At 43.6% G+C, this 22,952-nt stretch overlaps 1 protein-coding gene across 1 annotated transcript; it reads left to right on the top strand.

Moving 5' to 3' along the window:
• The first annotated feature begins 4,118 nt into the window (after positions 1 to 4,118).
• On the top strand, positions 4,119 to 6,854 carry LOC116319319 (endothelin receptor type B-like). The gene is made up of 7 exons (XM_031738613.1): positions 4,119 to 4,535; positions 4,667 to 4,779; positions 4,966 to 5,170; positions 5,378 to 5,518; positions 5,607 to 5,740; positions 5,860 to 5,968; positions 6,687 to 6,854. Exons 1-7 carry the CDS (start codon positions 4,119 to 4,121, stop codon positions 6,852 to 6,854), a joined length of 1,287 nt encoding a protein of 428 aa, XP_031594473.1.
• The last annotated feature ends 16,098 nt before the right edge of the window (positions 6,855 to 22,952 follow it).

The raw sequence follows: 22,952 nt of genomic DNA, 5'->3' as shown, positions 1-22,952 counted from the left end.
GTGCAGCTATAGAACGAGGAATGTGCAGCCTACTTTTAGAGTAAAGCACTGTTAGAGTGGAATAACCACAACGTGGTGATTGTGAAATTAATTTAGCCTATTTTTGTGTAAGAACTGCAACCTGCCCCAACAATTGGGGAGGTTTTGGTTATGCTCTGTGAAAGCTCCCTATAGCCACTCGTACAGGTAAGTCAGTCATTATGTAAATATTATCAGAAGAGAGTTCTTTCCAATTCATTGACTTTTAATTAACAAAACTACATCCACACTCTAAGGATATGCTTCTTTTTCTAGCAGTTTCCAGTAGTTTTTTTTTTTTTATTTCTTCATGGCATAGATTCAACAGGGTATAGTACTGACATCATAGCATTGTACAATTTCTGCAGACTTGTCGACAGCACATCAATGATGCAAACCTCCTGTCCCACGACATCCTAAAGATGCTATATTGTATTTAAGACTGGTGAGGTGCAGTTCACCATGATCAACTCACCTTCATGTTCAAGAAAGCAGTTTGAGATGATTTGTGCCATGGCGTTTTGTCTTGCTGGAAGCAGAAGACGGGTACACTGTTGTTATAAAGAGATGGACATGATCAGAAGCAGCAGTCAGACTGTTTTATTTAAATGATGCTCAGCTGGGGCCAAGGGACATAACAGTGTGCCCAGCAAAAGCCTGAAATGTTGATACAAGCCTGGATTTTTGTCTAATTCTGACCCTACCATCTGAATGTTGCAGCAGAAATTGAGGCTTGCCCCGCTTTGGTGAGTCTGTTTAAAATTGTAGCCTCACTTTCCTGTTCTTAGGAGGCAGGTGTGGTATCTGGTGTAGTCTTTTGCTTATGTAGTCAGTCTGCTTCATAGTTCAAGGTGTTGTGTATTCAGAGATAATCTTCTGTGTATCTTGGTTGTGTGGACGGTTTAATCGAGATACAGTTGAGTTACTTCCTACTAGCTCACAATCAGTCTGGCCAGTCTCCTCTGACCTCTGACATCACCCAGACATTTTCCTCCAGAGTATTGTCGCTCCCTGGATGTTTTCTCTCCCATTCTCTGTAAACCTTAGAGATGATTGTGTAAGAAATTCCCAGTAGATCAACAGTTTCTGAAATATTTATACCAGCCTGTCTGGCACCAACAACCATGACACATTCAAAGTCCCCTAAATCAACTTTCTTCCCCATTCTGATGCTCAGTTTGATTTTCAGCAGGTCATCTTGATCCAGTCTACCTAAATGCACTGAGTTGCTGCCACGTGAATAGCAGATTACATATTTGTGTTAACGAGCAGTTGAACAGGCGTACCTAACAAAGTGGCTGGTGAGTGTATGTGAAGGGCTAATAGAAGTGCTGGCAATAGACAGACTGAGGGGAAAAAAGGGCCATCTTTTTTAGATTCAACACCTGGAACCAGCAGCAAAAAAACTGATTCATAATCACCTCTGCACCTCTGATATTATAGCCACCACATGCAGCTATTACTGTGGGAAAAAAGCCATCACTGTCATTACCAAGTTTGTTCTGGCCTGCATGCTAGGAAACAAGAATGACCCACACGGTTTTCATCATCTGCCTCCTAACTCTGCCCTTGCAGAGAAATCTGGCAGTGGTGACAGTGGTGATATCTGATGCATTAATATACAATGTAAGCAGTGCTTTAATGCTACCGAGCACTTTTCCAAAAAGAAAAACAAAACTTTATATATAGAGAGATTTGCAGTTTATAAATAAAATGCAATAATCTCATAATGTTTACAATGTCTTAAAGCAAACACGGAGAAAATTGTATAAGATATCCTATCAAATGTCAACTTAAAAAAAAAAAGAGATTATTATTAGAAGAAAATTGTGCTGGTGGAAAAAAAGTGCTGGAAAAGAAAAGCTGGGTAATAACAAAAGGTGGAAAATGTACAACCGTCTTTGAAAGACTGTGTTGGCAATTAGTTCACTTTAAGAACATAATTTCTCAGTTTAAAATTGTCAGTAGTTATCATCTATGTACATAATTGTATCTAAAGATTTCAGGACTCCTTAGAAATCTCCATGCAGGGAACAAAAACACAATAATGAATGGCTTTGCTGTTAGAGCCATCAGCCAGAACTGCATTAAAAACGGGAGCTAATTGGGGACACTGTCCACGTTCACCTCTGCATGCATCACCCGGGATTCTTCAATTTCCTTTTGAACTACACAAGAGAGAAATAATTAGGATTTTGACAGCTGTCTAAGTCATGAGATCCAAGAGGGGGCTGGAACAGGTGACCCAATCTTAGCCATACTGATGACACAGCTTACCTTGACAGCTGAAAGAGGGGCTCTGCTCCACCCACTCCCAATCTGTGTGTGTTTGAGTGCTCATCAGAGTAATAAATCTTCCATCCAACAAACGAACCTTTATGAACTCTGGTGGAACTGAAGAAAACAGCGATGGGAGGCAAAAAAATGCTTCACGAGAGCAATTTTATTCAGTATTTTTGGTGGATAAGCTACAAAAGAGCTTCTTGCTCACATGACTTACCTGCTGTGATAAGCCATGTAAGAGTGGACACATTTCACAGCTTAGACCATAATCACTGGAAATACCGAGGCTGCAAACTGTAATAAATCCAAGCATTTTGGTTTCCAAATTAAACTGTGTCCAGTGCAGATATGCAGCTGCGGTAATGGTGGGTTTGGCGAGTCATTACATCTGACAGCAGTGGTAGGGTTTGTCAGGTAAAAAGCTCTTTAGCCAAACCGACCAGCTAGATAACCGTCATATCCATTAAAGCACAACTGAGGCCAAAGACCAAAAAACAGCTGGTTTCAGATCAGTTTTACAAGCAATTTGACTCAAAATGTAGTTAATTAAAGTGACAAATAAGACAGAAATGCAAGGTGCTGTGTTTAGAAGTCTTTACGTTTTACCATAATTACTTCTATGGGCCCTGCATGAAAAACATACCAAAAAAATGTTGCATTTATTTGGAATATACCGAGAACTTAGCTGCGAACAGTTGTCACAGTCTTTTATTCTCAACTCACTTCTCATAATCTGTACTTCTTGCAAAAAAACATGCCAGCATATAGTTTCCCAAGGTCATCTGTGAGTAGCGAGGCACAGATTTCAATGTTGAAATGAGTAGTTGTCAAGTATGTTATTAACAGTGGGATCTTTCTTGTCATCACGTCTCCTGCTCCTCCAGGCTCTTCAGGTTGTCGTTAGACTGTCGAGGGGGAGAAGTCACCTTCACCGGGACCCTCAGGAGAGGCAGAAGCAGTAACTCTGGTAGGACTGAGACCGAGTCATGTTTTCAAATTGATATGTGTCAACTGAGGCAAAAAATGTCAGCTGAAACTCTCTAAATGTTGTAGTTAAAATTTGCATCATTTTCGTTATTATTCAAGTGCGTTTGCCTGTCAGTATTTGTGCATCAGGCTAATGTACATCCAAAATGTAATATAGTTGCAGAAGATATTTTTCCAGTTCCCGTTGCATTCATTAATGATGACTCGATAGAGTGTGACTTAGTGATAAAGGCTTTGTGGCTCTAAGCAAAGAAAATCTCTTGCTTCACTAAAATAGACATTTTGCTACATTTAGATTTTGTGAGGATATGTCAAATAAGATAATGGACAAATTTTAGTAAAAGAGGGAAAAACTGTAACACAATATCCCTACTGAAGCTTATAAAATGATCTCACTCTGTGATAGCAGACAATACACTTCAACACCATCCTTTCATTCAGGGTGATGCATCAAGGGAAGTAATTACAGTCACTACTGACAGATCGATGACTAATGCTGACAACAGTACCTTAGTCCATAAAACCCAGATTTTCCTCAGCCGAGTTATAGCAGGCAACAAAGAGCCGTCCTTTGTATTAAACATACAGCCTGTTTATTATTACAGAGACTATCTGCAGGCAGTGTGTGTGTGTTCATCTGAAGGTAAGCTAGCAATCATAATCAATGCTATTATTAATATTTTTTCCCTTTTAAATAAATAAAAATAAGTTAAATGAATCATTTACATTACACTAAATCGCAGGGATAATTAGCTGTGCTGATTATAACAGCTTTCATTTTTTTCCATTCCACAGTTGGCAAAAAGGCATTTTTGAGGAATTTTTCAACAATGTGGATTTTGACTCTCGTTCTGGTTTTGGGAAATCTTCTTGTCAGTGAAACGGCCAACAACCAGGACTCAGAACCATCTCCTGTAATTGAGCTCTCTGCAACAACCTCCCCTGGTTTTTTAATACTGGAAAAGGAGAAATCCAACAGCTCAATTCATCCACCTCAAGTAGCAGGACCAAAAACATCACACCCTCCTATGTGTTCAGAGTCAGCTGGAATCAGAGTCACCTTCAAATATGTCAATATTATAGTTTCCCTGCTTGTTTTCGTTGTTGGAATAGTGGGGAATTCAGCCTTACTTCGAATTATCTATGTAAACAAACGCATGAGAAGTGGCCCTAACATTCTCATTGCGAGCCTCGCTTTGGGAGATCTAATCCACATTGTGATAGACATTCCAATCAACGCTTACAGGGTGAGTTATTTACCACATGGTGTGCAATTATTGTTTTCTTTTCTGCACTTAATTTCAGCTGGAATTGATTGTGGGTGTGGGTATTTTTCTTTTTTAAAATTGCCAAAAATGCCCTTTTGTTTTCGTTGCAGCTCATGGCAGAAAATTGGCCCTTCGGTTTAGTACTTTGCAAACTCATTCCCTTCATACAAAAAACCTCTGTTGGAATTACTGTGTTGAGCTTATGTGCCTTGAGTGTTGACAGGTAAGGAGATAAACAGCACTGTCCTGTGCCCTCCAAGAAAATAGTGTTCCGTGCCTCCTATCTGTATTTCATCAAGCCGACAGATTTATTTAGCATTAGCCCTTGAAATGTTCTTTAGCTGAAAATGCATCATTGTTACAGACAAAAAGTTCCTCAAGCCATAACATTTTCTCATTGATTTTACAGATACAGAGCTGTTGTGTCCTGGAATCAAATCAAAGGCATCTGGGTTTCAGTGCGGACAGCAATTGAAATAGGCCTGATATGGGTTATTTCTATCCTGCTGGCTCTCCCTGAAGTTGTGGGCTTTGATATGATAACAATGGACTATAAAGAAAAGCGTCTCACGATATGTCTACTTCACCCAATGCAAACCACGGGGTTCATGCAGGTAATGTAATTGTCTCCATAACTTTTAAGTTTTCATACCAATTGTCCAAGATAACTAAAAAATGTAATAATTATCATAGTATTTCTTCTGTCTTCAGCCAGCAGATGCAAAGTACGTTTGTTTTCAACCTACACGTGTGTCAAATATTGTTTCTTGAATGCTGCTCTCACGTCCACGACTGATAGCCTTGTCGTGTTCAACCAACAGATCTATAAAGCAGTGAAAGACTGGTGGCTCTTTGGCTTCTACTTTTGCATGCCACTGGTTTGGACTGCAGTGTTCTACACACTGATGACCAGGAAAATGCTGAGAAAAACGGAGACTACATTATGTGAACACATCAAGCAGGTAGCATTGTGGGTTTTGGCAGAGTTTGCATCATTCTGGCAATGTTTCCTTTTTAAAGCTTATTTTGATCATGTCCTTTCTTTTGAAGAGAAGAGAAGTTGCAAAAACTGTCTTCTGCCTGGTGATTGTGTTTGCACTCTGCTGGTTGCCTCTGTACCTCAGCAGAATCTTGAAATTAACAATTTATGATGAAAAAGATCCTAATAGGTGTCAGCTGCTGAGGTGAGCACAAAGTACCGAGAACTTTTTATTTAAAGTTTATTTATTTATATACATTTTTTTCCGCTGTTCACTGGCCAGCCTATGAGCTTTCCTGACATTTTCTGACAACTCTTTTTCAGTGTCTTTCTTGTCCTTGACTATTTTGGCATAAATATGGCGTCCCTGAACTCATGCATCAACCCTATTGCATTGTACATTGTCAGCAAAAGATTCAAGAGATGCTTTAAGGTAAGCGTCGTGCTCTTATTGTTATTCTTATAGATGGCACTATTTAGTTTAAATAAATCGGGTATATCTTGAAAACATATTGGTCCACATTGTATGAGCTATCAGGGGTGTCATTAAGGACATATGGAGTCATGTCTGTAAAATAGCCAGACTGCAGCGAGTAATAACCTGAGGGGGTAATAAGTGAAAATGGTCTGAGAAAAAAAACACATCATCAGACACTTGGCAATCTACCAGACAGTTGGTCACTGAATCAAAGTGACGTGCTATAAAAGAAGAAGAAAACATCGCTTCGAGGCAATTTTTAAGGGAAAAAAAATCAAGAGCCTTTAGTGTACCACAAGTTCAGAAGAAGATACCTAAAACATTCTTTCATTTATTTTATCTATAGTTACATTTTTTGCACTGCACAATACATGGATTTTTTTTTCTTTGTAGCAACATATTTTTTATGTAATATTTATGAAACACCCAAAGCTGAAGCTCGCTTTAAACAACTGTCTTTCCAGACTACATATCTATTCCCGATAAGGTCTCCTATAGTTAGCACTTTCTGAATTAATGAAAGCTCAATCTGTGGATCATTAGCGATTCCTTTACTGTAGATTTGGACAGGATATACTTCACATACAAACTTCATAATAGTTAGTTTTCGCCAGGTGAAGCTGATGGGAAGTGTTTGTTGTCCTCTGACCAAATTTTCTGGGTGGTCCTTCAGGCATGTCTGTGCAGGTGTCTACCTCTTCAAGCTGTTGCCCATGACGAGGTGCAGTCTGTTTTGAAGTCCAGAATGCAGGATCAAGCCTCAGAGCAGAGCTGCAACATCAAAGCTCACAAGCAGACTCCTGTACCTGAACCTGAGCAGGAGAACACCTTACTGTGCTAACAAAACTCGCTGTGAAAACACTTTGTGAGATTGTCGATATTTCTTTATTAAATATACATGGCCATCAAAACAGCTACAAAGGCAGCTCTATCGGCAGCTCGGCAACCTTGACATGCCATCCTAATAATATAAAATACCTTCTGAATAACATGGAGCCCTGTCTTTTGTAATGCTGTCGTCAGTTGAACATCTGCTTTGGCATGAGCAACCTGGAGTCAGACTGTTCAGACTATTTGCCCTCGAGGCTTGACTCACTCCCTAACATTACATCAGATTTTACCTAGTACCTATCCTGTATCATGCATCACAGTTCTCAAATCACTGTTTTGGGCACGATGTTAACCTGGCACCCATCAACAGAAATCTTGTCACGGCTTAGCGCCTGCATATATACATTATCTTAATTCTGTTTCTGGGTTCTGGAAAGACACTATGCCAGAGGAAATTAAGCGAAGGGGAATTCAGAATTATTATGGTGGATTTTATGAGGTAGGGTGTATTATTATCTCATACTATTTACATATCTGTTAACTTTCATATGCCATAAACTCATCATTTCAAGAGTTTATGGCATTCTTTTCCTGCATGAACCTTGAGAAATATATCAAATTGGTGCCACAAGTAGATTTCGTCTCCACTACTGAATGACTGATTGATGGTGGCCTATTTTTAATGCATTGTTAAATGTGTAATGCATGGAGACACTTTATGAAAGACCTGTGAGTGGGGGAGAAGAAAAACGAAGATGACAGAATGAGGTCAGGAAGAGAGAGGGATTGGGGGGAGTCTGAGGGGGGCACCTGATAGGTCTTCCTGTCACAGGACAAGGCAAGCACAAATAGAGTGCTGCTCTCCCAGCTAACGCTGTATCAGTCTGCAGAAGTGTCTCGATGCTGTGTGCTGGAATACCTATTAAAAGTTTATCTTGTGTAAGTAAACTTGACTGTTTGCAAAAATGGAGTCGTTTGTTTGAATAAAAGCTTCTGACTTCTTGTTATGCTTTGTGTTGCTTATACAAAAGAGAGGTGCATACTGATCAAAGAAAGCCTTTATTTGAATGCTTTTTATTTTTTTGAACTGTTGTATACACCAGTCAGCCAAAATAATAAAAACACTGACAGGTGAAATGAATAGCAGCGATTACCTTGTTATAATCATAAGCAATATTTTTTTCAATGTCCATAACTGCAGTGATGAAGCTACAGGCTGAGCGTTTTTTGCAGTTGCCATGTTGGTGTTTTGAACAGGACGTGACAAGTGATGGGTAAAAATCAGTGTTAAACCGAGGACACGACGTGCTTATTGGTTAAGGACTTGTCAATCACAATCACAAGTGACTGACAAGTCCTCTTTGGCTAAGGGCTTGTCAATCACAAGTCCTTAGCGAAAGAGCATTTCCTGGATTATCCTCCTGTCTGATTCTAACAATGGCATTACAAAATGAACTTCATGTTTTATTCAGTATGACCTGAAACTAGTGACTGAGCCAATAAAGTCATCGGAAAGTGTTCACTGAGGTCATAGAGCTGTGAGCAGTTTTCCAATATCTATCCAGCTTGTCTTCTTTTTGCAACCAAAGGAGTCGCCCCCTGCTGGACAGGAAGAACAATACTGGCTTAAGTCAGATCTCCTTTCAGACCTTGGGGGGGGGGGGGGGGTGTTTACAAGCAGTAACCACAGCAGCTGAATCCCAAACGATTTGGCAGGTTGTTAATCCTGCATGTCTTTCCTTGGGATGTTTTGCTAGGGTGCCACCCCCATAAAAATATTGCCAGGAAAAAAAAATGCATCACAAATAATTAATTGCAAAAATATTACTTGCAATACAAATAAGTATGTAAGGCAGTGACTGGAATAAGTCACAAGGTGTCACTGTTGAGCTGCATATACATTGTAGATTTTAGAAATTTTGACCATTTGTCCTCTGCAGGACACCGTAGTTCAGATTTCTTGTTCATATGGGCGCCATCTTGGTTCAGTGTTTACTGTGATTTGAAAAGGTAAGCACTGTCCGTGGTGTACTGCAACGGTTTTGTTTAAAAATAAGTGTTCCACTGTGTCAAATGGCGATTTGCTAAGTATATATTGTGTTTATTGAGATGTTCATGTACTGTCTGATGGGAGTACGAGGAGTTTGTGTGCATGTTTCATTCGGTAATATCTGCCGCGATTTCGGGTTACATTTCCGCTAGTTAGCAGAGTACTCATTCGGGCAAAGTAATGCAAGATGAAGCATTAGCTTTTCAGCAACAGTTCGCTGGTAATCCTGTTATGTTAGTTTTGTGTCATACTCATTCCTGAGACCGAGGAATTTTGTAAAGACATGCTTATTTTTATTTAATGTGTTTTTTTTATATATTTGTTGTCGGCTTTCACTATGCTTTCACTATATAATCACATCCAGTGTTTACTGTGATTTGAAAAGGGCCAGCAGCAGAGTTGGAGTGGTGTTTGCCCCAGCATTTGAATAAACGGCGCGGTCCGAGCCACAAATTGAACGCCTGTGTCCGACTGGTCTCTCTACGGTGCACCCCAATCCAACACAAAATTACACAACGCAGAGTCCGGGGTGTAGGGAGGCCCCTGCACTGGTTGGGTTACATCTTTGGTGCCGTGACCCGGATTTGTGGCACTTCGAGACCGAAGAGAAAGCAATGCCGACACCCCCCAGCTACGCTGCCGCAGCAAGAGGTGTTGCCATCTGATGGGGTACTGAACTAAGTTATAACTGCCTGTGTAGCTGTATTACTGGGACTTTCACCTCCCCAGGCATATCTTTTGAAAGTGAAATCTTGGGGTGGTTTCATTTGAGGGTTTTCTGTCATCAAAAAAAAAAAAAAAAAAAAGAAAGACTCAGAGACTTGAATTGTAGCGAGAATGTTAAATGATGTTCCCTGTCTATATTGATAATCATTGAATACGGTGAAGCAATTGCTGCTGATTTGTGTTGTTCACAACCTCTGTGCGGAAGATAGAGTTGTTTAACTGCACTCTGAGTTTAATGCTGTTTTTTTTTTGTGATTCTTTTTTGCGTTATGAGATGATAGTTGTCTACATCTGTGTTGTGTTCTATTTTACTAGAAAAAGATTGTACTTTCTCACAGTTAAGCATACTACAAGTAACCCACACACATTTTCTGGTGCAGCTAAATTAGAGATACAGGACAGTGAAAATGATGAGAGACTATGCAGACACTCCAAAGAGGGCACAGCCTCACCTTTTGAATGAAGGGGCAACAGCTAGCGCCAGTACAGTGGACCAACAGTCATCAGTGAAGTCGAAGCTAGTCACCCAGTTCCCCAGCTTCACTGGCCAGCGGTTACAGTACCACAGCCCAATCAGGGACCTCACCGACTCTGGGCTGAGCACACAACAGACCCCACCACCAACTATGCTTTCACCCCAGACTGATCTTGGTGTGGCTCCGGCTCATGCACCACCAACGCCAGCCTATGGAGGCCAAATGCAGGTGCCCTCACACCTATCTGAAATTCACCCAAGTTCAGTGCCAACCAATCAGACAAGCCAGTCCAACCACAGCCCTCTAACTACAGCCCCTCCAGTGTTTCAGCCAGATGTCCAGATAACTATGCCCCCTGCTCTTTCCCCTCAGGCCAGTGTCCATGGGCCCACTGCTACACCAGCATCCCATGTTGCCTCATATCCCAACTACCCAGCGGGGCAAATTACCCAGCAGCCCACCCTGAACCAATCACTTAACACTCCTTACCCAACGATGACTGTCCCATTCAGCTCCCAAGCATACACCAGCTATCTGTATTCCACACCTGCCCCCCAAGCCGCCATGCCAAGCCCCCTAACGCCGCAGGGAGTGGGCATAATGAATAATCCCTTTGCAGCCAAGCAGACCCTTGAAAGTTCAAAGCATGGGCTGACCCCCCGTCTGCCCCATATGCCACTAGCTGCTGTCCATGACTCTCGAGCTCCCCTCCACTCATCTGCTATAAGCTCCAACACTGTCATGCCCCCTATCGTGAATATGACCCATGGAGGTTTAATAGTCCCACCCGACACCCATGCCTCAATGCACGTACCAACCTCTGCCTCAGACCCCCAAGTTAGTGGACACCCTGGTATACCCCCCCAGCAGGTGCATACCTCTTTAAGTGCTCCTGGCGGGGCTGCAGCCAACGCTAACCCCCACTAGCTGCCTACGGTGGTTTTATACAGACTCATCAAGTGAAAATGTCCAAGCCTTCACTGGCAGTGCTGACAGCAAGGTGCTTGTAGAGGACTGGATTCGTGACATGCAATATCTTCTTGAAGCAATAGAGCTCCCCATTCACCTCCGTTTTTCCACGGTGGTGCGTCACCTAACTGGTGAGGCCCGAAAGCTGGTCCTGAATCTACCTCTCCATGACCAAACACCTGAAAGGGCATTCAAGAACTGAGAGCGGAGTATGGCGACACACAGAGCTCCTCAGATCTACTAGCTGACTTCTATGAGCGTGTTCAGAGGTCTGGGAGTCTGCCTGTTCATATGCTATAGCACTGGAGGCAACCCTGCGAGAGCGTGGAAGAAAACCAAAGAGGAGGCAAGCCTTTCCTGACCGTGACAGTAAACTCACCCGGCAGTTCATACGGGACTTAATGATGAGGATGTGTATGCGAGGATCTCGCCAATGAAGTCCCGGCTTTTGAGTTTCCGTGAGCTGCAGGCTGAGCTTGAAATTTAGCAAAAGAAACAAAGAGATTCCAGCCTCAAAACAAGTCAAAGAAGACTTATGCTCAGGTACAAGTGGCATCAGAGTGTAGTGTGAATGTGAAGGCAGAAAAGGCTAAACATTCATCAGAGTGGTCAGAGCTAGCAGAGATGGTCAAGAAGTTAGCATTGAGCCAGGAGGAGCAGATGGCCAAGTTGACCCACCTTGAATCGAGAATTAATGCTCCATCCTCTGCCACTCCACTGAGAGTCCGACCACCTCCTGGGGCTACAACACCAACACCAGTGGTCACATGCTACGGTGTGGGAAGCAAGGACATATAGCCCGGGTTTGCAGAGCAGTGCTCCCAGGGCCTGATCAGACATGGGCACATGATCCTCAGCCTGTGACCCCATGGAGGGAAACACTTACTCAGCTCACCCTTTAAACAGATAAAGCCCATGGTCGTGGGGGCAACCATGGGCGAGCAGCAAGTCCCCACACTGCAGGTGAACAAAGGTGACGGAGGAGAGAGCACTCCCTAGTTGGTCCCAGGAATGAGGGGGAGGTGGAAGTCAACGGAATGAAGTGCAGGGCACTCATCGACTCTGGCTCCCAGATAACCAGTATTACGCATCAGTACTGGCGCAGCCACCCCACCCTCCATAAACAAAAGCTACAGCCCTCTAAGATACCCATAGAAGGTGCAGGGGCCAGAGTGTCACCTACCATGGTGTGCTACGCATCAACCTAAAATTGTTAGGGAGAGAGTTTAAGGGTGTGCCTGCTTTTGTTGTCACTAACACAGAGTACCGTTCCACTGTTCCTCTGCTTGTGGGAACTAATGTCCTCCGTGCCTCCAGAAGCCACCTCCAGGCAACCTACGGCCAGCAGTTCCTTCTCCAGGTCAAGGAGACTCACCCGGAGTGGTACACCTCCCTGCTAGAGATGGGGAGCACTGAACAGTGTGATATGGATGACACAGTGGGCCCTGTTGTTTACACCGGCCGTAAGGTACACATTCAAGCAGGAAAGAGATGGATTTAATGTGCAAAATAAAAGCTGGACCACAAAGAAAGACTTACACAGCCCTAATTGAAGGCCACCCCTCCCTGCGGCTCAGCCAAGACATCCTGGTCGCCAGAGTTCTTGCCGATGTAAAGAAAGGATGTGCCCGGTAAGAGTGATGAACCTCTCCAGCATGCTATCACTATCAAGCCTCACACGCATCTGGCCAAGGCGTCTCTGGTGGAAAGTATTGTGGACTTTTCAGACAAGATGCAGGGCAGTCATCATGCCAGCGGAGGCAGAGAAGCATGCCTGGGTATGGACCACGTGGTGGCAAGCCAGGAAGTGGATTTAAGTGGAGCAGACGTCGAGAACGAGCACCAGCGTTCCCTTCTTAAAGAGCTTGTGGAAAGCAACGTGGGTGTGTTCTCACAGCATCCCATGGATTATGGCCATACAAAGACCGTGCAACACGAAATTCCTCTGGTCGACTCTAAGCCATTTCGACTGCCTTACCAGAAGATCCCCCCATCACAGTGGCAGGATGTGAGAAGGTTGCTGACAGAAATGGAGGCTGCAGGAGTTATCAGGCCCAGCAAAAGTCCATATGCTTCACCTGTTGTGATCGTAACCAAGAAAGATGGATCACTAAGGCTGTGTATTGACTACAGGAAACTGAACTCCTGTAGCACGAGAGATGCTTTTCCTCTCCCCAGAATAGAGGAAGCCCTGGAGGCTCTAGGGCAGGCAAGATACTTCTCCACCCTTGACCTCACTTCTGGTTATTGGCAGGTAGAGGTGGCGGAGCATGACAAACACAAGACGGCATTCAGCACCCCTATGGGGCTGTTTGAAGCAAATCGTATGCCCTTTGGACTGCAGAATGCTCCCTCCACCTTTCAGAGACTCATGACCTGCTGCTTTGGCGATCTGAACTTCACCCACCTCCTAATCTATCTTGATGACCTCATCATATTCTCCAAAACCTTTGATGAGCATCTGGAAAGACTGCAGCTGGTGTTCGATCGGCTTCGGGAGCATGGCTTGAAGTTAAAGCCTTCTAAATGCCAGCTAGTGAGGAAGGAGGTTCAGTATTTGGGTCACTTGGTGTCTGCTGAGGGGATCCGGACAGACCCAGAGAAGATCAGCAAGGTGAAAAACTGGGTGAGGCCCGCAAACCGCAAAGAAGTGTTGCAATTCCTGGGATTTGCTGGATACTATAGGCGGTATGTAAGTGGGTACTCTGCCCTAGCTGCTCCCCTGTACCGCCTAACTGCTGGTGACCCCAGAAAGAAAAAGAGAGGGGGAAAGAAATGCCTGGCCACCGACCCACCTTTTGTGTGGACAGATGAATGCGAGAAGGCATTTCAGACCCTAAAAGAAAGGCTGACAAGCGCTCCAGTGCTGGGATATCCTGAGTATAGCTTGCCTTTCGTTCTGCAAACGGACGCCTCAGGGGAAGGTCTGGGCGCCGTTCTAGCTCAGGTCCAAGGGGGAGCTGAGAGGGTCATAGCCTTCGCCAGCAGAGGTTTGAGCCCAGCAGAGACAAGGTATCCTGCACACAAACTCGAGTTCCTTGCTCTCAAATGGGCGGTTACAGACAAATTCTACGACCACCTCTATGGGCGTAGGTTCTCTGTCCAGACAGACAATAACCCTCTCAAGTATGTTATGTCCTCAGCAAAGCTGGATGCTACAGGCCAGCGGTGGGTGTCCAGGCTGGCTGCTTTCGATTTCGATGTCCAGTATCGGAGGGGACAGAGCAACACAAACGCTGATGCCCCTCTCGCATGTCTAACCAGGAGGTCATGCACATCCTACAGACATGCCCTCAGTGGGTGGGTGTCGACGAACAGGGGCATGGTGTGAGACAGGCTACCCAGGATACTCAAAGCCTCACTGGCCATGGCACGTCTGCAGGGGAGGAAGTTGAACTTGGCCCTCCCACATCCACTGAGCCTTACAGGGATGTGGGGATGGAATCCCTGCCCACCATGACCAAACAGGAGATCCGTGCAGGGCAGAAGAAAGATCTTGTTATTGGTCCTGTCTTGCACTATAAGAGTATGAACCAGAAACCAAGCCGCAGTGAGCGAATGAGTGGTGAAGGGCACATGCGCCTTCTCTTAAAGGAGTGGAGAAGGTTAGTGGTAAGGGATGGCATCCTGTACCGCTGCATCCAAGACAGCCAAAGAGGAGTAGTTGAGCAATTGGTGCTACCAGAGGATTTGCGTATATCAGTGAAGACTGCTCTCCACGATGACTCAGGCCACCTTGGTTTTGAGAAGACATTGCACATGATAAGGGAGAGATTTTATTGGCCACGGATGTTTCAGGAAATCAAGGCTTGGTGCGAGCAATGTGAGAGGTGCTGCCTTAGAAAAACTCCAACCGCAGGGGTCAGGGCCCCCCTGGTCAGTATCCACAGCAGTGCCCCCTTGGAGCTAGTTTGTGTGGATTTTTTGACTCTGGAGAAATCAAAAGGTGGTATCGAAAATGTCCTCGTTGTCACGGACCATTTCTCACGCTATGCGCAAGCATACCCCGCTAAAGACCAAAGAGCCAGCACAGTGGCTAAGGTGCTGTATAGAAACTTTTTCTGTCGGTTTGGCTTCCCAGCAAAATTGCATGCAGACCAAGGGCGCAATTTTGAAAGTGCTGTGGTGAAGGAGCTTTGTAAATGCACCGGCATCACTAAGACCCACACCACGCCCTACCACCCACAGGGCAACGGGACAACTGAACGGTTTAACCGCACCCTCATGAACATGCTGGGGACGCTAGAACCTCACCTGAAGCCCCGGTGGCACGAATATGTGGATGCAATGACACACGCCTATAACTGCACCCGCCATGATTCGACAGGGTACACACCATATTACTTGATGTTTGGCAGGCATCCCCGGCTCCCGGTCGACTTGGTCTTTGGGCTGTCAACCACTAATGGGTCGGGTGGATATAGCGAGTATGTCCAGACCCTGCATGACTGCCTGTCGCAGGCTTATGCACAGGCTAATCAGGCCTCCCGCCAGGCTAAGGGTCACCAGAAAAGATACTATGACCGGCAAGCAAAGAGTCAAAGCTTCAGCCCGGGTGACAGAGTCCTTGTTAAAGTGTGTCATGTGGAGGGGCGAAGCAAACTAGGAGACAAGTGGGAGTCACGTCCATACATTGTGGTGAAGAAACAGCCAGACATGCCGGTGTATGTGGTGCGATCGGAAAATGGTGATACGGAGAGAGTGGTCCACCGCAACTTACTCACACAGTGTATGTTTCTTCCCGTGGAGCAGGTGGGAGAGGAGACAAGGGAGTAAATGGAGCTCGACATGGAGGAGAGTTGGGAGATTGAGGACATAGAGGGCAGTGGAGAGCAGGCTGGTGAAGTGATCAGACAGGAGGAAGAGTCTGACACAATCGAGGACGGGGAGGCTGATAGTCTGGAAGGAGGTGTGGAGGGAGTTTCACCTGAAACAGCAGATGGAGCACTTGCCACCACAGGACCAGAGGAAAGGGACACAGGGGCGGGACAAGAGAGTGAAGAATGGAGGGGAATGAAACTGCCAGGGTCACCCACTCACCTCCCAGACCAAGTGAACCAAGGAGGAACTTGCCGAGGAGTCGGCATCCCCCAAACAGACTGACTTATGGATCAAGAGTTATTGAACCAGGGGAGGATCAGAAGAAGATAGAAAGGGGATGGAAGCTGTGGCAGAGGGCAAAAGCAAGGAGGGCTGCAGGAAACACGTAGGATGACACAGCCATTATACCCATACTAATAGGATACACACATAGACATTTTCGCATTACACTGCACATCTTCTCCCACCGTTATTCTTTTATACATAGTGAGACTGTTCTGTTTTATTTTGTTTGATGACTGGGACGCCATCACGTAAAGGAGGGGCGGATGTAAGGCAGTGACTGGAATAAGTCACAAGGTGTCACTGTTGAGCTGCATATACATTGTAGATTTTAGAAATTTTGACCATTTGTCCTCTGCAGGACACCGTAGTTCAGATTTCTTGTTCGCGCGGGCGCCATCTTGGTTCAGTGTTTACTGTGATTTGAAAAGGTAAGCACTGTCCGTGGTGTACTGCAACGGTTTTGTTTAAAAATAAGTGTTCCACTGTGTCAAATGGCGATTTGCTAAGTATATATTGTGTTTATTGAGATGTTCATGTACTGTCTGATGGGAGTACGAGGAGTTTGTGTGCATGTTTCATTCGGTAATATCTGCCGCGATTTCGGGTTACATTTCCGCTAGTTAGCAGAGTACTCATTCGGGCAAAGTAATGCAAGATGAAGCATTAGCTTTTCAGCAACAGTTCGCTGGTAATCCTGTTATGTTAGTTTTGTGTCATACTCATTCCTGAGACCGAGGAATTTTGTAAAGACATGCTTATTTTTATTTAATGTGTTTTTTTTATATATTTGTTGTCGGCTTTCACTATGCTTTCACTATATAATCACATCCAGTGTTTACTGTGATTTGAAAAGGGCCAGCAGCAGAGTTGGAGTGGTGTTTGCCCCAGCATTTGAATAAACGGCGCGGTCCGAGCCACAAATTGAACGCCTGTGTCCGACTGGTCTCTCTACGGTGCACCCCAATCCAACACAAAATTACACAACGCAGAGTCCGGGGTGTAGGGAGGCCCCTGCACTGGTTGGGTTACAAGTACATTTTGCTCATACAGCATGTGTGGTGGCCTTCACATGTCTGCCAGAATCCATTTTGTTCTCAAACTTCACTACATTATGTGTTGTGATTAATATAATTATTTAGGGTCTGAGGTTGAGTTTTAATTGAAGCTTGGAGTTCACCTGTCGGGGCGCAATTTTGTGCATCCGTGACCAATTGGCATTTATGGATTTCCTTGTTTATTGCCTTGTTTGAGAATTTGATTGGACAACTCAACATCATCGAGAAATTCACACATCCTGACAGCACAGGCACTCTTGTCTTGAAGAGGAAGAAGAGGCACTCGCTAGCTAGCTCTTGACTAAGGATGGCAACTACGAGCGCTGCTGAAACAGTAAAATTGTTCTTGTGTTGAAGTGTTCATGTTTATTCAAGATTTGTGTATATATTTGTGTTTTTAAAGTTTTTTTTATTGCAAAGGTTTAAAAAATATTACTGTTGTTTTTAGATTTGTGTATTTTTCCCCTTATCTGTAAGATGCTTTACATTGTTTGACCTGTCTGACCCAACTGCGCCCCCACCAATATTTTTACCTCCAGTTATCACTGGGGTTAACCACTGGAAGCTACATCTGTTTTAATTTTTTTTTAAATTCTGTTGTTATAATGCAGAGCTCTGCTTGAAAACTGTGGGTCCTTGCATGTCAGAACCAATGGTGATAGCAATTATTGTGGACTGAAGCAAGACCCCAAACTCTCAGTGTGCAGTTTAAAAGGTTTATTTGACAGGAATTCAAATATAGCAACAAAGACTTGCACCTGGGGAATTATGGTTCTCCACACAGGAAGTGACTCCTGTCAGAAAGAAGAAGGAGGTTAATCCGTGTTGCTGGTAAGTTCTGAAGCCTTTAATGTTTGAACTGAATTGGATTCTTACTTGAGTATTCTAAGCAAAGAGGCAGTGAGGGAAGTGACCGGCCAGGAGGCAGGTGTTGGTGGAGGGTTGAGAGGCAGGTGAGTAATTCCACAATTCCTTTGTGCAGGAACGGACAAGTTCGGAATATCGGGTATTTTCCACAGGGGGAGAGCTCTCTAGCCAACAGGGTGGATCACCTGGAACATAGAGATGGATGATGTTAGCTCAGGCAACTTTTAGTTTTTTCTCTCAGTTTTTCTTTTAATTATTTGACTTTTTCTATTTGTTTATTATTTATATCCTATGTGTTTTTATTATTTAGTTTCAGTGTACAGCACTTTGTGTCAGCTGTGTTTTAAAGTGCTTTATAAATAAAGATGGGTGGATGGGGTGGAACTTGGACATCAGAAAGCCGGATTTTAACAATCAAACAATGACAGTCTGGCAAAGAATCGAATCCTGAGGTGGTCCTTAAATACTGTTGAGTGATGATCAGATAAGAAGCAAGCACATCAGCTGAAGAGCAGGAAACCAGTAGGCACTGCCAGCAGGAGCCCAGAGTTTACTCTGCCCCCCTCCACCTGAGAGAAGAGGAAAGAGCGTGACAAGAGAGAGAGAGCAACAAAGGACAACAACCCTGACCAGTCTTGGACAGTGACAAGACATTCACACGGCCCTTACTATGATATGTGTCACCCACCTGAACTTTGTTGCATACTTACCAGTTAATCCACTGAACTGGTCTCAAAAGTCCCCAGATCACAGTCCTTTTAAGCATCCTTGGAATGTGAATGGAGCATCTACCCAAAGGACCCAAAGGATAAGTTGCCAATGCCCTGATTTCAGACACTACAAGACACCACCAGAGGTCACCTGTCCACACCACAATGGCTCAAAACTGGGTTTAATGTTGATCATCGAGCATCCTATATATTTTCCATTTTGTGAATGCCTGCAGTTTAAAGATTTGTGTTTGTTTTGTAGTCAGTCAGAAGACAGATAAAAAGTTTCGGCATTTACTGCAAAATTTCTGTTTAAAATTCTGAAAACTTAATTATATTGGCACTGGTACCAATTAACCGAGGTCAGCATCCTCCTGTTTGTGCTAATTTCTTTGCCAGCTAAGCGAAGCCAGATTTGTGCACCGTAGAACAACTGCTCCCCAACATTTATTCTGAGCAAAATGCTGTCTGACTATTTTTTCTCTATTTACTTTCTCTTTATCTGTCTGAGGAAATCAGTCCACAGGCTGTCATAAAAAGCAATGTAAGTCGGGAAAGGACTTCTTTTTTTAAAATCCATTAGCACAATATAAAAGTTAAAACATAAAAGTATCACATCCTTACACACAGAACTTTGAAAATCTAAAAAATTTTTTTTTTTAACTGTGTTTCTTTATTATTTTTTGGTAAATCAAATACACAACACAAGCAACTATTTATTCCCACATCACATACATTCAAACCAGCAGGCTGTCATCATTATGTGCCTAATCAAATAACTATGAATACTAGAATAAAGCAATCAAAAGTTAGAATCAGGTTTCAATTTTAAAGCCGATTAATTTCTATAATATTTTCTGTTTTCTATGCACAAAAACATAGAGCATCAGAAAAATGCTTATTTAGACTTATATCTTGTAATCTTTGAAGATCACCTCATTTTTAAATTGCACTTTATTAGAACCATCTGACTCAAAATGTGTTTGTTTGTGATTAGAGATGCCAAAAATATGTTTCAAGAGAACAGAGAAAGTAACGTACACGCTTTTCAGCCCACACAGTCACAGTGCCTGCTGTGCTCATACACTCATGCACCGTGTCTCTGAGGCTTTGACTGTTGGATACAACAGCATTGGACAGGACACAGGAGTTCAATATGCTCATTTATACTGAAGCCAATTTGTGCAGTTTTTGATCTATGGCCCACATTTTTAAATCACTCCTGTCTGGGTCTCCTGTTTCTTCTTACTTTATGTTTTATGACTCTTTTTTCCCCCCCAATTCCACATACCTTTCTATAGCAATGGATTTGCCATTATCATTCATCATTATTTGTACTGGTAGCTAACTTTAGGGCGATAAGGTTTGCGTATATGCAGTAGCACACTTAATCAGATGCTCCTGTCAAATACTAATTTGTGTCCAACGCTGTCAAATGCTCGACTCTCTTTTGTTAATGTAAATTCCAGCAGATAATTAACAAATGGGCCATTACTATCATTTCCCCAGCAGTAAATGCTCACAACTGCCAGATGACACTGATACAATCAGGCTCTGGTATCCAGAGGAGGGTGACGTCAGTGTCAACATCAACCGGAGAGCACGAGTCTCAGACCTTCTTTAGTAATCTCTCTGCACACACGGCTCAAATATGGCTCCCCACAGTGCTTCCCAGACTCCCCAGACTGTGGATTTAATTAAACAGTGTGAAATTAATTAATCAGTGGGGTGGCAGGTAAAAGGACTTCTCACTGGAACTGCTCACGCAACCAAGACAGGCATTTCATGTGTGCTGACAGTTATTAATTTGCTGTATGTTTGATTATAGTGTTTCTATATAGAGATGCTGAAATTCCGAGAGATTAAAAGAGCTTGGCATGGGAAAAAAAGTCATGCAAATTATCAAAATAACAGCTCCCGAAAATCAAAGTGTAAACCTGTGTTTGATCTGTTCTATCAATTAATTAAAAATTTCAGTTCTGTATAATAATGTGGTGCAAATTAGATGGAAATGAGATAAAATATTCATTTAGTTATCTGGGGAATCTGCCTGGAGGGCTTTTTAGTCTTCAGTCTGGCTCAAAATGCTGTCCATATGGCAATTATGTACAGTAGTGTTGCAGGAGGATTGGTCTGATGCCTACTGGCAGAGAGGAGCCTGCCTGTGACAAACTGCTGCTAGGATCTGATGTGAGTTGAGGGAGATAATGAGGCTGTTGTAAGCCTTAAGTATAGAGCCTGCCCCCGGGGTGGCATATCTAAGTGCTCAGGCTTCTTCATTGTTGCACGTGCTGCTGAGGATTAGAAACACATTTACTTTTTTCTTCATAAACTTTGTCAGTACTTCCTGCAACTCTTTAGACAACTTCTGCTTTCATGTGGAAAGCCTCTTGACATTGCTTTGTGGAGGAGCTTTTTTTTCTTTTTCTTTTTCTTTTTTCTTGTGGGTTGTAGATGTGAAGTCTTGATTTGATTCTGCTTTGAGCTATCTATAGCTCTTTTTAAGCACCCCACCAGAGAATGTGAATGTTCTGGGGTACATCCTACGGTGACTGAAGTTGAGACAAACGGCATATTTCGATTGAGAATCTTTTTAATATTTATTACATTGGTATGGCATTTCAAATTAAAATTTACTGACAAGGTAAAAAATGTTATATGGGTGAGGTGGTTTAATTTATATTGTTGATTATACAGGATCCTCTCAGGGAGCCCTTGCCTGCTGTGATTTAAGGATACCTGCCCACCTCTTGTGAGAAACATCCACTGCAGGTTGGATGCCTCCACCACCGCACTAACTGTCACATATATACAGCGTGTCCCCAGGAAACCATTGGTGCAAACTCCAGCACTGTGTCCAATTTAGACCTACAGCACACTACAGGTTTTCTATTTGAGTGTAACAGGGACACCATGCAACCAAGTGCAATACACAGAAAAAAAAAATCCCTGCAATGTGTGCAGAGTACTCGAGTGACCCAGGAGAATTGCCGTAATGTTTCATTACATAGAAAGCAATTTGTGGAATGCAGGCAAGTCTGCAGACATTATTTACAGACATTAACTTACTGAAATAAGCAAGACAGACTTCTTTAGACAATATTAGCAGGCATTTAATTAATAGCCATTCGGGAGTTGCATAGGAGAGTGTCTTGAAAGAGAGGGAGAGAGGCAAGCAGACAGTGTAGCCAATGGCAAGGAAACTTCAGAGAGACCTACTGGGCAGAACTGCAAGTGGTCACTCAACCATGGGATTAAAAAGCATTTAAGCCTTGTACCAGGACACCCCAACCCCCATTTCATCCAGCCGTGTATATCTGACCATTCAGGAAAAAAGAAAAGACAAATGTTAGGAGCCTGGTGCAAAACTGTGGGTTACAGGTTTTTCACAACGCCAGCATCTATAAATGTATTGCGGTGCCTTCTTGCAGAAAAAACATAATGAGCCAGCCTAAAAGGGTTTCTGTGTTCTGGTTAAGGTGCAAAATGGACTGTCACTACTGTTTATTTCATTCATGTCTGCATGTAATGAAAAAACATGCAATCAAATGTAGGACACGTTGACTAGAGTGGTTCACTTCACACTCCTGTTCACACTTCTAATGCCTCTTGGGTAACAACTGGCAATTTATGACAGGCTATTGACATATTTATAGGGGGCTCTAGTGAGCGCATGGGCTTGATTAGTACAAATCCATGCAGCAAACTAAATTACTAGCTGGGTTTCCCAAAGTGATTTTTTTTTCAGTTCAATTTTGGTGCCAAGAGGATGTTGGAGAAAAAAGCTTTTGATTCGGTGATCACCAGCGCACCACAGCACCCCACCCGCCTATACTTGTTTTGATGGGCAATGATGAAAGCGCAGGTGGACGCGAGAAAACTCCCCTCCCTCGTCAGCTCCCCTCCCTCGTCAGCTACCGACTCCTCATCTGTGGTTTCCTATTAGCACAGGAGTGGAGGTTTGCAGTCTGGCTGCTGGGCACAGTGGGTCAGTGCTCACAAAGCTCTGTTTGTTCCCTGGCCTGCAGGGCTCCCAGGGTAAGCTTGGCTCCAGAGGGGAGACAAACAAAAAGGCACCACTGTCTCGCACACTGAAGTGATCTCCAACACATTCGTCTTTTCTTCACAACAGGGGTACATTTCTCTTCT

This window comes from Oreochromis aureus, linkage group 16 (genome assembly GCF_013358895.1).
Source record: "Oreochromis aureus strain Israel breed Guangdong linkage group 16, ZZ_aureus, whole genome shotgun sequence".
Taxonomy (NCBI): Eukaryota; Metazoa; Chordata; class Actinopteri; order Cichliformes; family Cichlidae; genus Oreochromis; species Oreochromis aureus.
The sequence above is the reverse complement of the archived record's forward strand: the minus strand, read 5'-3'. Positions and strand labels throughout refer to the sequence as shown.